The 19,342-nt window shown below is 53.8% G+C and overlaps 5 protein-coding genes across 5 annotated transcripts; 3 read left to right on the forward strand and 2 right to left on the reverse strand.

Annotated features, from left to right (window-relative positions):
* Positions 1 to 1,114: 1,114 nt before the first annotated feature.
* On the reverse strand, positions 1,115 to 1,342 carry B0T26DRAFT_619037 (uncharacterized protein; the record flags this gene model as incomplete). Its single annotated transcript, XM_060436035.1, has 1 exon — positions 1,115 to 1,342. A coding segment is annotated over one exon (228 nt), but the record flags the coding sequence as incomplete, so codon positions are not given.
* Positions 1,343 to 8,882: 7,540 nt separating this feature from the next.
* B0T26DRAFT_429852 (uncharacterized protein) lies at positions 8,883 to 9,495 on the forward strand. The gene has a single exon (XM_060434961.1). It carries the CDS (start codon positions 9,047 to 9,049, stop codon positions 9,347 to 9,349), a length of 303 nt encoding a protein of 100 aa, XP_060293289.1. The 5' UTR covers positions 8,883 to 9,046; the 3' UTR covers positions 9,350 to 9,495.
* Positions 9,496 to 12,133: 2,638 nt separating this feature from the next.
* On the forward strand, positions 12,134 to 14,350 carry B0T26DRAFT_723721 (chaperonin 10-like protein). The gene has a single exon (XM_060442637.1). It carries the CDS (start codon positions 12,511 to 12,513, stop codon positions 14,113 to 14,115), a length of 1,605 nt encoding a protein of 534 aa, XP_060293290.1. The 5' UTR covers positions 12,134 to 12,510; the 3' UTR covers positions 14,116 to 14,350.
* A 509-nt stretch (positions 14,351 to 14,859) lies between these two features.
* Positions 14,860 to 15,840, forward strand: B0T26DRAFT_723724 (uncharacterized protein). The gene has a single exon (XM_060442638.1). The coding sequence runs from the start codon at positions 14,968 to 14,970 to the stop codon at positions 15,748 to 15,750; it is 783 nt and encodes a 260-aa protein (XP_060293291.1). The 5' UTR covers positions 14,860 to 14,967; the 3' UTR covers positions 15,751 to 15,840.
* A 646-nt stretch (positions 15,841 to 16,486) lies between these two features.
* B0T26DRAFT_653257 (uncharacterized protein) lies at positions 16,487 to 16,980 on the reverse strand (the record flags this gene model as incomplete). Its single annotated transcript, XM_060438442.1, has 2 exons — positions 16,487 to 16,833; positions 16,908 to 16,980. 2 exons carry the CDS (start codon positions 16,978 to 16,980, stop codon positions 16,487 to 16,489), a joined length of 420 nt encoding a protein of 139 aa, XP_060293292.1.
* Between the last annotated feature and the right edge of the window lie 2,362 nt (positions 16,981 to 19,342).

Consider the following 19,342-nt stretch of genomic DNA (forward strand, 5'->3'; position numbering starts at 1 on the left):
CCATATTCAAGCTCTGTTGAATTGTACGTGTTATCGTACAACTGGACCCGAGGGAAGGGTTTCCACTGCTCCTCACACCACTTAGGGGCCCAAAAAAGTCCGCGTGGCTTGTCAGGGTTGTCGGTAGACCAACGAACTTTGTAGTATATGCCGGCATCGTCAAGCAACTTCATCGTGGCCTGGAATGGTGTATATCCTTTCAGGGCAAGCTTTCGAAGACGAAAACGGCATTTTCGTAGCTGGCCGCGTATGAAAATAAGGTCCGGAAAGGCCCTACGCAAGTCTTTGGCAACCTCCCTATTGAGGACAGCTGGGCGGTCGATGTATTCGGCGATGACTGCTTTATGCTCAGGACCGAAAACGACTTTGGACCTCAGAAGGTTGAAGTCCCGGTCGCTCGGTGGATCATCTGTATGCTCTGTATGCTCGGGATGAAGCTCAAAGGTCCATTTCCTATCGTTAGGAACGAGGGCTTTGGCTACGCCCTGCCAAACGCAGCCTCTGTGATCGGTGGTGGTTTTGTTCACTGTTGCCCTGGATTGTTGGATTCTTCCACGTTGACAGCCAAAATCGACCCTGGTTGCGCCGAAGTCCTTGGCGTAGTTGGAGGCTCGTATTTTGAACGTATTGAAGCTCGTAGAAGCGGTCCATTCGTTCAAATCGTTGATAAGATCATCGAGGCTGTCATATTTCGTGATCAAAAGCTTATGGCCGGCAGGTGGGTTCGAGAGGGGTGGTGGTACCGGCGGCGCCGGATCGGGCGCATCGCTGAGATCGCCAAAGTCGCTAAGATCGCTCAGATCTTCAAGGGCGGCCATTTCTATCGCTAGTTAGTACTACGCGACGAAGTAAACAATGAAGAAATGAAGCCATACCGATGCATCGATTGAATGCAGTGCCGACGATGTTTTTTAGTGGTTATAGAAGGTCGGTTGCAGTGGAAACGTAAGGTTCGGTTGCGTTGTGGTAAAAAATGGTAAATTACTGCGCGGCAGAATGTTGGATGTACTGGCGGGCTGGGTATGTGGCCAGGGTTAGGGTTCTGTGTGGTGGATTATAGTATTTGGGGACGTTTTAACAGTCGGAGGAGACGCACTCAATAATAAAGCCCACCCTAGCTACTCCACTTTGCAACGGTGGCCAAAGACGATAGCGTTTCGGGATGCTTTTGGCCAAGAACCCGCCGTTGAGCCTGGGTGCAATCCTCCATCAGAGCTAAAGCATTAGCGTGTCGACCTTGACTTTTCCAAGTAAAAGCGAGGTTGGCCATGCTCGACAGCGTATCTGGGTGATCGGCCCCGAGCTTGGTCTTGCTCGTCTCCATCACCTGCACCTCCAGCTTCTCGGCCTCCTCCCACCGGCCCTGGTTCCTGTATGTCGACGCTAGGTTGGCCATGCTCGTCAGCGTAGAAGGGTGATCGGCCCCGAGCTTGGTCTTGCTCGTCTCCATCACCTGCACGTCCAGCTTCTCGGCCTCCTCCCACCGGCCCTGGTTCCTGTATGTCGACGCTAGGTTGGCCATGCTCGTCAGCGTAGAAGGGTGATCGGCCCCGAGCTTGGTCTTGCTCGTCTCCATCACCTGCACGTCCAGCTTCTCGGCCTCCTCCCACCGGCCCTGGTTCCTGTATGTCGACGCTAGGTTGGCCATGCTCGTCAGCGTATCTGGGTGATCGGCCCCGAGCTTGGTCTTGCTCGTCTCCATCACCTGCACCTCCAGCTTCTCGGCCTCCTCCCACCGGCCCTGGTTCCTGTATGTCGACGCTAGGTTGGCCATGCTCGTCAGCGTAGAAGGGTGATCGGCCCCGAGCTTGGTCTTGCTCGTCTCCATCACCTGCACCTCCAGCTTCTCGGCCTCCTCCCACCGGCCCTGGTTCCTGTATGTCGACGCTAGGTCGGCCATGCTCGTCAGCGTAGAAGGGTGATCGGCCCCGAGCTTGGTCTTGCTCGTCTCCATCACCTGCACAAACAGCTTCTCAGCCTCCTCCCACCGGCCTTGGTCCAACAGGACCCTTGCAAATAATAACATACTATCTAAAGTCTTTGTATCGTCTTTTCCTAACGTCTTCTCACGGTTCCTTTGGGCCTTGCCTATCATCCGTTCTGCCACCTTATACCTGCCTTGCGACCACGCATACCACCCTCCGTTATACATAAGACTTGCCCACTCCTCTATGCTCTCTTCGGCTGGTCGCTGATCTATAGCCGCTTCAACATGGGCAAAGAGCTGCCGGCACGTCGCCCAATTATCGTAGTCTCCCGTAGGAAACGCCGTAGCTATCCGCTTAATAAATTGCTGCCTGAACTTGTCTTGTAGCCCGTCCGACTCTAGCCACCTCCGCGTCGATAGTTGTACGAGCCCGTGTATCTCAAATGCACTACCGTCCTCGTCGACGGTTATAAGACAGAAGTCTCTTAGCATGGCCACATCGTCCTCAAACCTCCCACCTTCGTCACCACTACTACCACTACTAGACTCAGATCCTGAGTCCTCTGATGCGGCAAGGTGCGTTACTTGCTGAATAGTTTTGACATCGACGGGCCTAAGAAGTGACGGAGAGATGCCTTGTCGATCGAAGAAGCTCATAAGCGAGAGAAGGTCGGCTGTAGAAGGTCTCCGCGAGCGGATGTATTTAAAGGAGATCTCCCAGGTGGTGGAGATAGCATTTGATGCCCCACCATCCCGCCGTAGATCACCCGCGTCGTATTTGAGAAGCTGAGCCCGCTTGCGCTCGCACTTGCGGAACTCGGCCAGGTACTTGGTGACCGAGCTCATCGGTAACCTTGCCTGGATGTATGCCGCCGCTTGGCTGATGGCAAGAGGAATAAGGTCGAGCGCTTGTACTAGATTTTTGGCTACGTCCATATCTGAGAGCGGGTCTAGTTTTTTCTCTAGGAGAAGAAGTGCATCACCCAACGCCATCGGCCCAACCTCGATGTTCTTTTGACTCCCGGTAAGCCTAAATGCTAGGTCTTTGCTACGCGTCGTGATAAGGATAGACCCGTTCCGGCTCTGTGGAAGGTAGCTCGCTAACGGTTTTCCTTCGCGGCCGCCGTTTGCCGCGTAGAACACGTCTCGGTCGTCGGCGCTATCAAGGATGATGATCCATTTGCCGTTCCGTTCGTTAGACAACCAGCCGTACACAAGTTGTGGGATGTCGGCTTTGGTTTGGTTGCGGCCGGGTAGCTTGACGGCGTCAGCAATCGTCCTGAACCCCTCCTCGATACGCGCCTGCGTGCTAGCGTAGACCCAGAATATCCATGTGTCGGGCTGCCCCGTGGCGATTCGGTGAGCGAACTCGATGGCAAGCTGCGATTTGCCAACGCCACCCAGGCCCACAAGGGCCATACGAGCGGCGGGCTTAGAACATCGCTGGTCGATTTGGTTGAGGATGTCTCCACGGTTGACAAAATCAGGGTCGCGGGAGAATGGGATGGTCGCGGAGGGGGGTGGTGGAGTTTCGGCTCGTTCTGCACGAGCGTCAGCGTGGGGCTGGGCAGGCACGGACAGCGCTAGCGTTACCTGGCAGGAGATGGATCTCTGCGTTGACCGTCCCGTAGTTCTGCCCCACCTGCTGGCCCCGGTTTCCGGCCCTAAAAGACATGGATTGCATCATATGCCGTTGGAAGGTTGCTTAAGAGTCGATTCTTGATGGCGACGATTACTGAAGAGTTGATATATAATAACGACGATTGCTGAAGAGTCGATTCTCAATGGTGACAAAGCAGGAATACGCCAACTTGTTGGAAAACACGGCACAAAAGTGGACCATAGCTTTTGGGCAGATGCAATGCACTGATTGTGTGTAGTGTCTAAAAGGTAGGTCCCAGGGACATGCCAGCAGGGGACCCCATTTTACCCCCAAAAAGAGGGGTTGCCTTGGGCTAGGCCCATTCCGTTGGCCTGCATTGACCTAAGCCTGCCTAGGCGCAATTGGCTGTATCAAAATAGAGGCTTTTTTCCAACACAACTCTTGCGGCTGCATGGTTGCAAGCAGGTCGGGGCGGCTGATCTTCGGCTAAAATCGATGGGTAACCAGTTTGCCAGTCAAGCTAATGTTTTGGAGTGCTGACATGCCGCATGGGTTGTCTCGAGTCATCACCAGCACCAGATTGCAGTAGAGAGTCGCCACCAGGGCTGACCCAAGTTTCGATATAAGCCAGTGGTATATAACGAGAATGATCTTGATTACCGAACTCCCGAACCTACCTATAGCAGCCGCGGCGCGAGTCCGGCCCCGCATGATCAGCCGCAGAGAAGCAGACCGGGGCTGCCAGTGCTCCAACTAGTCAACTGGAACCCCAGCCTGCCATCTAACGAATCCCCGCCCACATGCATCCACTACTCCATTGAGTGGAAAATGCTATTAAAGAAAGGAAGACTGTTGAGGCTTACAGAGCGGCTCTACTCCGCTCAGAATTTTGATCATCTCCTCGTTTAGTGAACGGTAGTCCACAACCATGCATAGTTTCCGGTGCTTCTTTAGTACGAAGACCACTAGGTACGCTACTAGTGACTGTGAACGCCTAATGAAGCTTTTTGTTAGGTTCTCATCTAGGTATTCCTTCATTGCCTCATCTTGCTGTGGGGTTATATGGTAGATCTTGTGTTTCTTGAGCTTCGCGCCCTCCTTGAGATTGATCTCGTGGTCAAATGGAGTATATGGCGGTAATTCGTCTCTCATATTTTCTCTGAAAATGTCGTATTTGAGGTATTCGTGTGGTACGCCCTCGAACTCATCCGGTTTCTTAGTCGAGTCGTCCTCATCTGGCTCGCTAGCGTGAATGAGCATGAAGAACCTCTCTAGGTCCTCGAACTCATCTCCTGGCTCAGTCGACCGTTGTTGATCCCTGCGTTAGCCTGCAAGGCAATCTTGGCTCTTCCCTTTAACTCTGGGTTGCCCTTCGTCGTTTCTCTGACGGCTTGCTCCTCGAGTTCGGCGTCCCGAGCCTCGGCTTTCTTTCTGGCGGCTGGTAAGGTACTTCTCGCCTTTCTTCCACCAAACGTCGGGGTTGTATTCTTTGATCCAAGGGTCTCCTAGTAGAATATCGATCTGCTTGCTCAGAGGTAGTGTTGGAATTTGTCAAGCAGAAGGGCCTCGAAGGTTCTAGATAGAGACTTCGCCACCAACTTCGCCACCACAATAGTAGTATAAGAACGGGCTTTCTGGCACTGCCAGAAAGCTAGAGAGAAGAACAGACATCTACAATCCATCACTTGAACCACCAGTTTTCGGCGTGCAGCCACGCCCTGTTGGGTCCAGTACCGGTACCCTGGTGAATCCAACAGGTAGGATATCGAAGACAACGTTAAGTGATTGTCCATCGACCGTGATCAAGAGTTCCTGGGTTTCTCTCTCACAACGCCCCCCGTTATGCTTCATGAGTTCTCCGTCAAAGGTCCGTAGCACTACCGGCAATTTCTTCTTCCTCCACGGGACTCGAATTCGTTTAGCGAGGTCTTCCGAAATGATATTCCGGTCACTCCCATTGTCGACTTTCGCTATGAGCGTAACTGGCTCCTGAGGTTTCTTCGACCTCCATTCGCACTGGGCCTGAATGTGTAGCCCACGTGGGAAATTCTTCTCCGCCTCGACACTGCCGACGACCTGCTCGCCCGAGTGAGGTTGGGTTTGAGGGCTTCTGGCGGATCCGACCGTAGGGCGCCTCTGGTCCCCGGTATCGATCCGTATAGGCGTTGGGGTTACTCGACGTCTCCGGGCCTGCTGGAGGCCCGCAAGCCGTTTCCCAAATGCTCACGTAGCTGCCGCTATTCGTAGCGCTGCAGTCTCTCTTCTCTAGTGTTTCTCAGGGCTGATCAGGGGTCGTGCTCAAGTCTGCTGAGCTGCTGGAACTCTTCCAAGAGCTCCTGAGGGTTTCCTTCGGCGATTTGGGCGCGCTTTTCTCGTTGTCTAGCGACCCGCCGGCATTTCTGCTCGATCCTCCGTAGGTGGTAGTGACGCGTTCTGTTATAGTCCACTAGCTTCTGCCTCTGATGGATGGCACAGTCGATATTCTCGCAAGATCTCCAACTGGTCTTGCCTTCCCGGCAGTCCTTGGACGAAAGGGGTTCTATCAGGACTTCTGGCTCCTGATCGTCTTCCGAGATCGTTATGAATCGCGTCTGACAAGTGGGTACGTGCCTATACACCCTAACCACTGTTGCTTCGGGTGCCCTAGCCGGGAAATGGTCGTACTGCCACTTCGGTGCGAAATGAGCGCGGCATGTGTCGTAAATGCAGCTCACCCAATCCATTTCTTGGTGTTCCGGGTGTTCGGGGTCGAGCTGGTGTGCGTCTCCCACCTCTTCTTCATGGTCAGCGATATCCAGAATGGCTCTTCCAACTCGGGTAGATCCCGGCGGTCTTCGTACGCGGCAAATCTCCTCTCGTTCTTCCAGTCCGATCCAGCTCTCAACCGGAGCTAGCTCGTCTCGTTCTCTGGCTTCCTTGTTGAGTTCTCCCAGGCTGTTGGCCCTCTGCCAGGCGACATAGGCTAGCTCGTCTAGGGCGTTCTGTCGCCCCTGAGCCGACAGGGTATCGTTGTCGAGCAAGGTGATCATCTGGTCCCGTCTCTCCCGAAGTACTTCTAGACCTTGCCTAATGCTCTGGACTTCCTGTCGTGAGAGGTACTCTCTAACTCTTGACCTAGAAAGTGTGTCGCTATTGGCGGAAAGGTCATCGTCACTGACGCTTCTCCCTTCTAGCGGAATGAATGGGCTTGGTCTGGCGTGCCGGGGCATTCTCGGTGCTGGCGGGGCTGCCAGTCCCTAGGCTGTTATAATCCCGTAGGCAAGCGCTCCGGTAGTATAGTATGGTGCGCCCTCCTCTTCATCGCTATCTTCTAGTACTATTCCAACGGTCTGAGCGTCGTTAAAACGGGTCTTCCGTTTCTGTGAAGGTCTTCCTAGGCCCTGCTTCTTGGGCTGTCGGCATTCTCTTGCCCAGTGGCCTGTCTTGCCATAGTTATTGCAAGTGTCGTTCTTCTTGTTACGTGGCGGCCGTTATCCCTAGCCTCGATTGCTGGACTGCGTCTGAGAGAGCGCGCCGACGCTCTCGTCCATCGGTCCTGAGTATGTGCCATATGAGGTGCTCGGAGTGTGCCTCTTCTTCTTGTCGTTAGGCTTATTCCGAATCGGCGTATAGGCATATCCTCGTTTCTCTTTCTACCACTGGAACCATTTGTCGTCAATCTTGATGGCCGTAGTGATATACTTCTATAGCGTATCAGGACGATCCTCCTTGTAGAGTTCGTCCTTCACCGGGTCCTTCAGCCCGTTATAGAAGGCCGTCTATAAGGTACTTACGGTCCAGTCTAATATTGCAGCGAGGGCCTGGAACTCAGTCGCGTAGTAGGCCATATCCTTAGTCTATCTGAGCGCGAGGATGCGTTCTTCCGTCTGGCGCTGCTTTTTAAGGTTGCCGAAGTACTACTCCATCTCTTTTAGTAGGACGAACGCCCCTCCTCCGCCCGCCATGAAGGCGTACGTTTTGAAAATAGGGTCTTCATTCTTGATGGCCTTCCCAATGGGCTACCACTAATCAGCCGCCACTCCTGTGAGTAGTCCGGCCACGAAGATGATCTCATCTGCTACTTCCGGGAACTGGTCGTCGTAAAGGGTGACGTAATCTTCGACTTGTCCTCCCCAGGCCTTAAAGGTGGCCTTGTTGCCGTCAAAACTTGGAGGAATTGGGATCTTCGCCTTCCGGGTCTTGAGAGCCCTCACGTGCTCCTCGAGCTTGGCAATCTGCGTGTTGGCCTCCTCCAAGGCTGCGATCCGCGCGTTAGCGGTCTGTAGAGCAGCCTCGAGTGCCAGTTCGTTAGCGGTGGGGGGAACCACCGCCTGAGTCGACGTGCTGGCCATGCACTCTCCGCGTGGGTGTCTTCTAGTATAAGGGGTTCCAACTATTACGCAAGAACGCTGGCAACTCCGTCACTGACGTGTTCTTCCGCGTCGGCATCTCTAATGTCGGTGTCTTTAGGTAATACTGAACCCGCTTTACTACTGCTGTCGCTCTCGTCCTCGTCCTCGCTGGACGATATAGGGTCTTCTTCTGACTGGTCGTCTAGCAAAACCAGGTCTTGCTCAGGCGTAGCCAGGTTGTCGTTGTGCAATGAGCACTCTATTCAATTAGTACCAAGGAGAGAAGTAAGTAACGTATTACAAACCACTCGACTGTTAAGGTCGTCCGTCTGTAAGAGAGCACAGGCTCTGCAAGGTGGGTGGGTATGGTAACAATGAAGAATGAACAAAGGGCAAGCTCCTATCGCACGGTAATCACATTAATCTGGAATGCTGTGCAAAGTGTATGCACACAATGAATGCAATTGCTTGCTTGAGAGGTCAAGCAAGAGCTATCTAGAATCGTAGACACGGTTGTCGTATATATCTAAGTGATGTAACCCATAAGGGAGCTGCTCTGTCTCTCAATGCAGAGCAACAGAGCACGCCGCTCTGTGCTCCAGCTTACAGAGCAATTGTGGGGCACGTCTGCTCTGTTCTCCACGCAACAGAGCAACTGTGGGGCCATGCCCCTGGCCTGCTACTGAGCTCGGTATTGATGGCCTTAATATTGGAGATGAATTTCTTATAGTTGCTCAGGCCTCCGATTATGGTGAGGTCCCCGTAGTGGAGCACGACGTCGACCTTGCTGGGGAGCGACGCTGGGTCGGGGAAGGTATCGTCGTGCGTATCTGAAAGAATGAGGAAGGTAGTCGCCATTATGTTGGGTAGTATTATTCTTCAAATGTGGGCGTGCCGACTTGGACTAGGTAATGTAGGTGTTATAGTTCAGGGAAGAACCTTGCCTCGGAATTTGGAAGCAATCAAGCTAACCTAGGTTTTAAAGTTAGACTACAGTTGCAGAATGGGTTTCGGGAATAAAGTGTAATCCTTCAACCCTCTTTTCAGCATTCCTTCGACCTTTTCATTCCGATGGGGTAATGCGAAGATGGCCTGCTGAATCTCCGTAGGCAGCATGGTGAGAAACAGATCGGGCCACTATCTTATTCAAGCTAGGGTTTATCGTCTCTAAGAGGCCTGACGGTGATGATGACGTTGACCAGTAGGAGTTCGCTGATCCCGACGGGGGTGAGCCTGTTTGGTGCCATCGGCGGCGCAGCGACGGCTGTGGTAGCAATGACGCCAAGCGACGAAAAAGATGTGCCGCCGCCACGGCCACCACTGGAATGCTACTGGCGCAACGACACGATTGAGCCTAAAAGAATACTGGCAAGGGCACCCGTGAAAGAAGAAATGCCAAAAACATACAACACCAGGGATTCGCTGGTGGTCACCCACCCAACTACTAGTCTAGCGATTAGTGACTTATCTATGGGAGAGCGGACGTGATCCCGAGTTCTCCACTATCTATGGCCGTATGTGTAATGAATAGGCGGAAATGTCATTTATAAAGTATACAGCCTGGATGGGTATAAGATGGATAAGGCTCTAAGACGGAAGTCGGCATTGATAGAGCTCTAGTACGGGATCTATGGTCTCCTTTCTAGGACGAAGCATACCGTATTACATGTGTATGCGCGGCTAATTACCACGCGGCGCGCGATTTTGGCGATGCACAGAGCGCAATTACTCCTCGAGACGCTTTGCTGGCTGGAGGACGAGGTGCGCGAAATGAGCTGCCACTAGTTACGAAGCTCGACCCGCGATACCTCGCCTAGCGGCGGCAGAAGACCGTAAGGGATACTGACCCGCCCGAGAAGATGACCGATAGCATGCTGAGCGGCCATCTTTTTGGTAGATCTATTAGCCGGGGCCGGCGGACGGGCGCGAAGCTGTATTATTACGCGCATTCACAGGGCAGGGTATCTGGTACTGGGAGGTTTAAAGTATCTAAAATTATCTTGTCTTCTACCTCTTTTAGTAGGGTCAAAGGCCTCTCTTTTATAGTTGTGAATAGTAGCAAGATTGAGTGGTAAAGTAAGTGGCGGGAGCTGCCTAATTAGGTTGTTGTAGCTTCCAGGTTCTTCCTTTGTTATTAATCAATATTTGTGATAACGTATTTTATAAGCGAGCGGCGAATATAAGCGAGCGGCGAATTTTCCCCGCGACGCGGCCCTTCATCTTTGATCCTCAATTCTACCACAACAAGCTATAGCTACCCTTTCAAAAGAAGCTAGGGTAATCTTAGCTCTCAAATCAATCCAAAATAGTAAAAAAACCAATATTCTTTCCACAGCCAATCTGTATAATGTTCCAGAAACAACACTTCGCTATCGACGCGCCGGTCGGCCTTCACGACGCGATATTCTAGCCAATTCGCGAAAACTCACAGATCTAGAGGAGCATACGATTGTTCAGTATATATCTGAGCTATGTGCACGCGCATTTCCTCCTCGGCTTTATTTTGTAGAAGATATGGCCAACCGACTGCTACGCGAACGCGACGCGCCCCCTGTCGGTAAGCTCTGGGCTCACCACTTCGTCAAACGCCAACCAGAACTCCGGACGCGTTTTACGCGTAGATACGACTATCAAAGGGCCGAATACGAAGATCCGAAAGTTATTCGCGAGTAGTTTATACTTATATATAATCCTAAAGCCAAATACGGAATCCTTAACGAAGATATATATAATGTCACGCGCATTCAAAGGGCAACGGAAATGAAGCATTTGATGCAGGGAGCTAAGGCTTGAACTGTCTGAAAAGGTCTAATCTCTTGTTTCTTTTGGCAGGGCCAAAATTCTCTTTTTTATAGTTATGAATAGTAGCAAAAGCTTGTGGCGAAGAATCACATAGCAGCTTCTAGATCTTTCTTGCTCACTAATCCCAATATTGTGACATATAACAACCTAGGTACGGCACTACCTTGGCTATCTCAGACGCCACAGAACCCCCGAGAGGCCACCTCACAGACAGACCTTATTAAAGGCCAGATATCTAACCATTAAGGTAGTTCTCCAACCTATGCTGGCTGCTATGGACCAATTGGCCAAAGGTATAATGGTCGTAGTGCACGAGGTAGCTCTTCTGCGTACAGAAGTCTCTTTACTACGTAAGGCCAATGAGGGGCTTAGTAAGAGACGGAGGGCCAAAAAAACACGTGTGCGGCTTGGAGGGTCACTTACCGTACAAGAGGCACAGGACCTACTAGGTCAGAAAGCTGTGGGTGAGCAGATAGATAATCCAGGAAACACGACAAAATGGTGGTGGTGCGGGGGGGGCTCGCACGAAGATTCGGTGCTGTGGCCTGTGCGGCAAGCCTGGCCATAATGCACGCACGTGTTAGGAAGCTGGAGAATTGCCTGATTCATCTATTTCTGGTTCAGTTATTGCTATTTCCTAGTGTTGTGGTGGTTTAATTGAGGATAGTTGTGGTAGGTTGGTTAGAAATTCGCCGCTCGCTTATATTCGCCGCTCGCTTATAAAATACGTTACTGCGAAATGCCGCTTTGCTGTGTCGTGGTTGTATCAGGAAGGAGTGTGACGGCCTGCCTTACGCAGTAGGGATGTCAATGGTTGAAGGCAGCAACGAATGTGGATTTAAAGCTAAGGAAGAGAAAGGAATCTATCGCGGGGTCCGCGCAGGGCGCGGAGAAATAGGTGGTGGTGCTCAGTGCGCACAGGCCACACCCTAAGCACAATGCAGCCAATAGAATCAATCCTGTCACATGAGCCCTGTGGCGACCGTGACAAGGAGCGGCGTAGGCTCAGCGCCGCAGGCCAAGAGCGCCGCAGGCACTAGGGGTCCTACGGGGCTTGCCCGCTAGAAATCCAACAATTAGACCATGAACATCGAAATATTGAATTATTACGAGAGTTTGTTTTGGTGGTAGGATAGCTGTCAATCCGTTCTGGGTGGTCCGTACGGTACCTTTAACTTTCTAGCCAGCTCCCCCGCTAAAATAAGCCACTTTCCTCTTCAACCGCGTAATACAACTAACTTCAGTTAATCGCACGTACGATTTATCGCTTTCTAGCTATAAACAGATACGCCGAATACTTCACGATTATTATCCTACTAATCTCTACTAATATATTACTAGGAACGCCTGTTTTTCGAGCCGCCGCGATGGCTACGGTGGGGTCTCTCAACCGCAGCCCCCACGGCCCGATGCGCCAAATCCAGGCGGCCGTGGCCAGCCTCCAGACGGCCCGATCCTACTTAAAGAGACCCCGAACGACCGGATTCCTCCTGATAACTAGCACTTTATGAGGGCTTCTAAAATGCCTCAGCCACCCATTCCTTCGGGCGAAGCGAGGGCAGGCCGCCGCAGGCGCCGCCAAGGCAAAAACAAGAAAAAAAGAGGCTCCGTTCAGCTGACCCCTTCCTGATTAGTCAGGTAACCTATTTTATTGCATGTTCCGTTGAGAAAGCTGCTATCCGGGGTAATTGGCCGGAGTCTGCCGCGAGCAAACGGGTGTCTGGATACAGCTAATCAAGACTGCGAATCACCATTGACCGGTTGTACAGACTCTGCACGTAAGGGTTTGTGGCACTTCGGTACGCGTACGAGTCTACAAGATTGGAGGACGGCAATAATAACAGTAGATGCATGGAAAGTGCCAAGAACCCAGCAGCTCACCAACCAATACTGGACATGATGTACGTCCATGTTTCGGGTACGCAGGCCGAGCGGCCTCTGATGAAAAGAAAAGCCGGTGTGGAGTTCCGCCGCCCGACCTTGATCCCCAACATGCCGCCCTCCGTCCTTTGACCGACATCACCCCACCATGCTCGGAAAAATTGCGGCTCGCACAGTACCCGTCCAGCCCTGCCATCTCAAACTTGGTCCAGCAGCGACCGGGATTTCGGACTGTTAAGTTACCCCGAGCAACGCTGTCCTACCGAAGAAGCCGTTGCTTCCCATATTTCAAACTCTTACATCGCTGCTCCAGGCCTTTTTTGACACAACCTGCAGCCAGTTCCCGGGCGTATCATTTATCCAAATCCCTTGACTCCTCAATAAACCAGCGCCAGGCATCACCAACCCCGCCGCCCACGATGTCCGAAAACCAAGCCGCCTGGCTGCCCAAGAAGGGCGCCTACCCGCTCGAGGTCAAAGAAGCGCCCTACACGGCGCCGGGGCCGGGCCAGCTGGTCATCAAGAACGCGGCCGTGGCCATCAACCCGGTCGACTGGGCGATCCAGAAGCCCGGGATCCCGACCATGAGCTACCTCAAGTACCCAGCGATCCTCGGCGACGACGTGGCGGGCGAGGTGGTCGCAGTCGGGCCGGGGCCCGTGGGCGAGCTGTTCCGCGTGGGCGACCGCGTGCTCGGGTGCGCGGCGGGCCAGGACAAGCGGTGCAACGACGCCGTGCAGGGCGCGTTCCAGACGTACCCGGTCCTACAGAGCATCCAGACGGCCAAGATGCCCGACAACATCGCCTACGAGGCCGCCTGCGTGCTGCCGCTGGCGCTGTCGACGGCTGCTAGCGCGCTGTTCCTTGACGAGTACGTCGGGCTGGCCTACCCGACCAGCCCGCGCGCGGAGCCCAACGGCCACACCGTGGTCATCTGGGGCGCGTCGACCAGCGTCGGCAGCTGCGCCGTGCAGCTGGCGCGCAGCGCGGGGTACGACGTGATCGCGACCGCGTCGCCCAAGAACTTCGACTACGTGCGCAGGCTCGGCGCCAAGGCCGTGTTCGACTACCGCAGCAAGACGGCGGTGGCCGACATCCTGAAGGCGATCGACGGCAGGCCGTGCGCGGGCGCGGTCGCGCTCGGCGCGCAGTCCATGGGGCCGTGCCTGGACATTGTAGGCGCGGCGCCGGGCGTGACGGGCAAGGATGGAGCGAAAAAGCGCAAGTTCGTCACGCAGATCAGCGGGCCCGTCAACCCCGAGGCGCTGGCCGAGGCCACCGCGCTGACCTTTGTCGGGCTCATCTTCCAGTTCGTGTGGTTTGGGATTAGCACGGCGGTCCGCGCGCGCGTCCGGGGCGTCCAGTACAAGTTTGTGTGGGGTAGTGATCTCGTCGAGACGGACCTCGCTGCGCACATCTACAACACGTACCTGCCGGCTGCGCTCGCCAGCGGCGAGTTCGTGCCCGCCCCGGAGCCGCACGTCGTCGGCCACGGCTTGGACAAGATCCAGGACGCGTTCGAGTTGTGCAAGAAGGGTATGTCGGCGAAGAAGGTTGTCGTTTCTCTTTGACGTTGTGTGGATGGAGGAGGGTAATTTGTTTCATGCTGGGTTTAGGTTTTTGGATTTCATCTCCTTTCGGTGCTACGTTTTCGTTGAGATAGGTCCGTGGACTGTGGACATGACGAGTACCTTGCACAAAATAATTACACCATCAAACAGACCGGCGAGCTATCCTTCTTGACTTGCACTTGAATTGATAATTATGTAGCTACCTAGAACAAGTATCTGGCTTTCTTATACTCGACCTGAGCGGCCATGAAGGCATCGACGAAAGCGCAGGCGACTATCACGCTGATTCTAGTTGCAAGCTAGTAGTCAAGGTAAATCCAGTCAACCCAGTCAGTCCGGCGGGTAGCTTGAGGATAACAATTTTCCCCGAAAACCCGAATGCCTTTGGAAATCGGAGGCTGTGAATCCCCGCCTTGGAGACCCGTGGGCAGGCAATTCCTGGATAACTAAATGGTTGGAAGCGATTTCACGCAAACAGATAATGAAGCGAGTGCGAGTGCGAGTCGAGTGCGACTACATAATTGGCGAAAAAGGAAGAGGAACTCTTTTGCAGAGACCGTTAATACCAGCGACAAGTAATTGGAACTGTATACTTGAGTACGAGAAGCAGCAGAGAGAGCCGTCGCCCAATTCCAGACGCATTTGTCGAATCATGACCAAATAAGTTTTAATGAAATTGGTTCAGCAAATGCCGTCACCACAAGGCTTTTTTTCGGCTCTGAATTTATGGAATTCTGCTATCTGCTTACATAATGCGATGCTTTCAACCTACGCGTCACGCATCCTAATCCTTCGCCAAAGCGCGTCACCAGCCTCAATCGTCAACACTCACTCCACAGCCGCAATGCAATCATGGGCGCCGAAACAGGGTGCAACCGCGACATTATCATTTCCATCCACCCGCAACACGTCGCCAACATCGTCAGCCGGGCCAAGAACCACGAGTTCCGCAACTATCTGCTCCCGGCCGACGTGACGCGGTTTCTGATCTACGAGACGAGCCCCACGTCGGCCATCAAGTACATCGCCACCATCAGCCGCGGCAAGCGGCCGGGCGACATCCGCGACCCCTCGGGGCTGCGCAACGACGAGTTCGACGGCGGCCTCCTGGAGCAGCGCGGCGTCAGGTACGCCTACGAGATCCGCCGGCTCGACGCCCTCGCCACCCCAATCACTCTCGCCGACCTGAAGCGCAACGGCTGGCTCGGCGGCCCGCCGCAGAAATACTGCTTCGTGAACCAGCCCATGCGCGACGCGCTGAGCGCCGCGTCCCTGAGCCTGGTGTTCGATCGCACAGCCGTCGCGGCCGCAGCTGTCGCGTCGCCAGATGGCGGGGCAGGAGGCGATTTGGGCGCGCCTCCCGACGCGAAGCAGAAACCTAGCCAGCCACCGACAAGCCGCCGCCGGCGAAAGGGTGCGTCAACTCCGGGCGTCGCGGGATTTGACGTGAAGTTGCTAGGCGCGCCTGCACTGACGGCTTGCCAAGACCCTGCGGTTGCTCGACGGCCGACAAGCAGTCCCGCGGGCGGAGTAACAAAGCGGAGGAAGCCGCCCCCACCAACAGCAAAGCCAATAGCAAGTCGAGCGAAGCAAGGATTGCTGCAGAGCTGGTTGGAGGACTCTGCAAGCCAGTAATTAACACTGCGCAATCCCAATGGGGTGTGTCTGTCTGTGTGTCTGTGTCTGTGTGTCTGTGTGTCTGTGTGTCTGTGTGTCTGTGTGTCTTTGTGTCTGTGTCTGTGTGTCTGTGTGTCTGTGCGTCTGTCTGTGTCTGTCTGTCTGTCTGTCTGTGTCTGTCTGTCTGTCTGTCTGTCTGCCGGTCGGTCGGTCGGTCTGAGACTGGCCTCTGGCCCCTTGAAGAGCGCAAACTCAATTGGACTCGATGCCGAAATGGTATGATCCAATGCCCTGCAGCCCTAGGAAATGTCCTGCAACCTTCGCTCCAGGCCACTTCTGGGTGATTCCCTACGGATTCTTGGCGGCTGTCCACAACAATACTGGGTGTCAAAGTCCCGTCGCGGCGCTGAACCCACCGTGCCAAGACGTCTCACCTGGCGTGTGCGGGGCCGACATCTACGACTGCCGAGAAAGGACACCGGGCCTATGCTAAGCCGCCAATTGAATGTCATTTAGGCCTACATGGACCGAGTGGGGGGTCTGCATGTCAAACAAATGGCTGCTGGCTTGTCTAGTGGAACTGGCATTATCTGTCCGGCAGGTGGATCAGACAGCGTCGTAGGATTGTGATTGTGATAGACAAGAGGTACAGGACAGTCACCCCGGGCAACAACAAGTTACAAGCCTACGAACCTATTGCTTGGTAGTGTACCAACGCGTCACTCATCACAAAACCTCCTCACCCACTCAACACCTAACCAAGAGACTGGTAAACACCACCTAGGTTCCCCTCGGTGTCCTCAAACAACCGATACAGCCCCGACGCGCCCTCCTTCTCCGTGGCGCCGACCATCTTCCCGCCCGCACTTTCGATCGCCTCGCTGATCTTGTCAATGTCCTCGACCAGCCAGTAGATGCACACGCCGCCGTGGCCCGCGGCGAAGGCGGTGCCCGACGGCCGGGGCACGCGCAGGATCCCGCCGCCCAGGCCCACGTCGGGCCGGAAGTCGAACTGCCGGATCTCGTCGGCCGTGCTGCTGCCGTCGATGGTGGGCGTGTCTTTGAACTTCCAGCCGAAGACGGCCGAATAGAAGTCGTGGGCTGGGAAGGTGGGGGCGTCGGTGGATTAGTTTACGGGTGATTAGAGGTGGGGTGGGAGAGAGGGTGGTGTGTACCTCGCGAGACCTCGGCTGCGGCGATGCCAATCCATACGGGAGAGCCGAACTTGGGGGCTTTGTAGTCAGACATGATGTCGTTAGCGATAGAATGAAGCCCTGTTTGTTGAGAGAAGTGTGAATGTTATGTATTGTGCTTAGGCTGTTATCAGAGTGTCTGAAAGCCTTGGCTGTTAAACCTCCCGTCAAAGAGCAGGAAACCACCCACTTTTATGCCTCGAGAACGAGGGAGAAAATGCCATTGAATCTCCCATGGACAGGGGGACGGTTGACTCATTCCTCTGGCGCGGAGCTGTGATGACCCATCTAGTGATGTGGCTTGCAGGGCGGGGGGTTCACGGCGCGTGTCGACGCGAATCACGACTGAGAATTTTGAGGGATTGCATGATGGCTTGCACGTCGGGCGCGCGAGTGCACGTGAGCACGGGCACAACCTCCCACACCGCCCCTCTTCACGACTCAAATCGAAGCCGGTCAGTGCATGGCTGATGGCTCAATGGGGAAATGGTTGCGAAGGCAAAGTTCTTGGTACAGGCGTGCCCTGTATGCATCATTTCACATTTGTCACGGCTTTGCACACAGGCTGGGGTCGATTCGGCTTGCCCGCTGCCTGTCGTTAACATGCCACGGAATTTCTCCCGCTGCAAGGGGTGAATGCCTCCAGGGCAATTAGAGGGGGACTGACGAGCTTGAACGGAACCGTAAGGTGCGGGGCGGCACCGGGCAAACGAACTGGTATCGTAGAACATTCGTTGCCACTGAAGTGTGACCCTTTTTGGACCAAGGCTCTGTACGAAGATGCTAGAATCGTGAATAAACCATTGCCCATATCGGTAAAACTCAACTATCACACATATCGCCCCAAGATAGAGTCCGTAGGCACTTCACAGAAAGAATGACGGGCCTGGAAAGCGCCAGTGCTGGTTGATCTATTAATGTAATTAACGGCGTGCAGGTTCAACCTACACGCGGGTCCTAAAATTAAAACAGCCTGCCGCATCCTTCCATACGCCTGTACATGTGATGCTCCCTTCGATGCAAACACCTAAGCGTATAGACAGCCACCGTCGGCAAACATGTGAAATAGATCATGAATGTCGCTCAGGGTCTCGCCCCTAGGCCACAGGGGTAGATCTTGGCGCTCCTTTCGATGCGAGGACAGAGTGCATGCATCGGAAGACCGAGGCAGTTCTTCACCAGACGAGAGCGCAAGACGCTCTTCGAGCCGCCTGCCGTCTGGCAGCCTCCAACTTGTTGGCACATTTCGTGCTTCCACACCGCGACAACGCCGCTAATTGATTAGCGTGCATGATTAGAAGCGTTGCGCCTGTTCCAACATAGCTAGCGATAGTACTATGGTAGATATAGCTGGGACAATGCGACATCTGCGTGACCGCGACTACCTGCACCATAGTTACAGTAATTAGTAGTCGAATATCTGGCGGGTATCGCGGAATATAGAAGAAAACTGTGTCGTGGGCTTGGCAACCGTTGGTCGCGTTAATATGGTAATGTTGATATTTGACGGTATCGATGTTTCAGTGCTACCCATTCGGGAGACTTCGTCGTCGTCGTCGTTAGGAATTGGGGTTGCTGGTTCGGGCTCTTTTTTCTCTTTATTTCTTTTATTTTTTTTTATGTTTCATGCTAGTTTGACCGCGTTAAGTATATAGTTAAAGTTGATTTAATGGATTTGGTTAATCTAGTGAATTTGGGGGAGTATTGGAAGGAATGTGTAAGAAGACCCTTTCGTTAAATTGTAGAATTCTTGTTCTATTTGTATTTGCATCGGCTGATTGAGTTTAATACCACCGTACGGCGTGAGCCTTCTCGGTGTACGTGGCATCGGCAAATCCATGGTTGTGCCGAACTTTGACAGCTCTGGGCCGTTCAAAGTTCGGGTGTGTGGAGCGGAGCGGCCGGCATGTGATGCGCTAGTTGTAGCCGGATCCGAGAACCTTTCGTGTTAGACTGGCTTCCGCCGGGTATTGGCTTTTTTTCGCGACCAACTTTAATCTCCATATCGCGTAGGCCGTTACCTCGGTAACTCTGCAAGAATGCGTATATAAGGTAACTACGAGACGGCCTAGCCCAGCTCCCTCTTCCTTTCCCGCACCCACCGTCAGTCACGTTTCTGCCAGCCTCAACTCTCTACCAACATTTCCAACTTTTGATAGCACCTGTCTGAGACGACATGGTGCCCGCAATATTTTATCCCTTCCTCCGTTTGCCCCGCGAGCTGCGGGACATGGTGTGGGAGCAGGCGGCGATTCCGGACCAGCCGGCCGCGCACTTCTTTTCTTTTCGCGTCGATGGAATACAGAAAAATGACGATTCCGGGTTGTTTTTCGGTCTGTTCTCCTCAAAAGACATCTCGTGGACGTCCGGCTGGGACCAGTTGGGCTACGGGACATGCGTCACGGTCGCGAATACCT

The sequence above is a fragment of the Lasiosphaeria miniovina genome (assembly GCF_030549165.1).
Source record: "Lasiosphaeria miniovina strain SMH2392-1A chromosome Unknown B0T26scaffold_6, whole genome shotgun sequence".
Taxonomy (NCBI): domain Eukaryota; kingdom Fungi; phylum Ascomycota; class Sordariomycetes; order Sordariales; family Lasiosphaeriaceae; genus Lasiosphaeria; species Lasiosphaeria miniovina.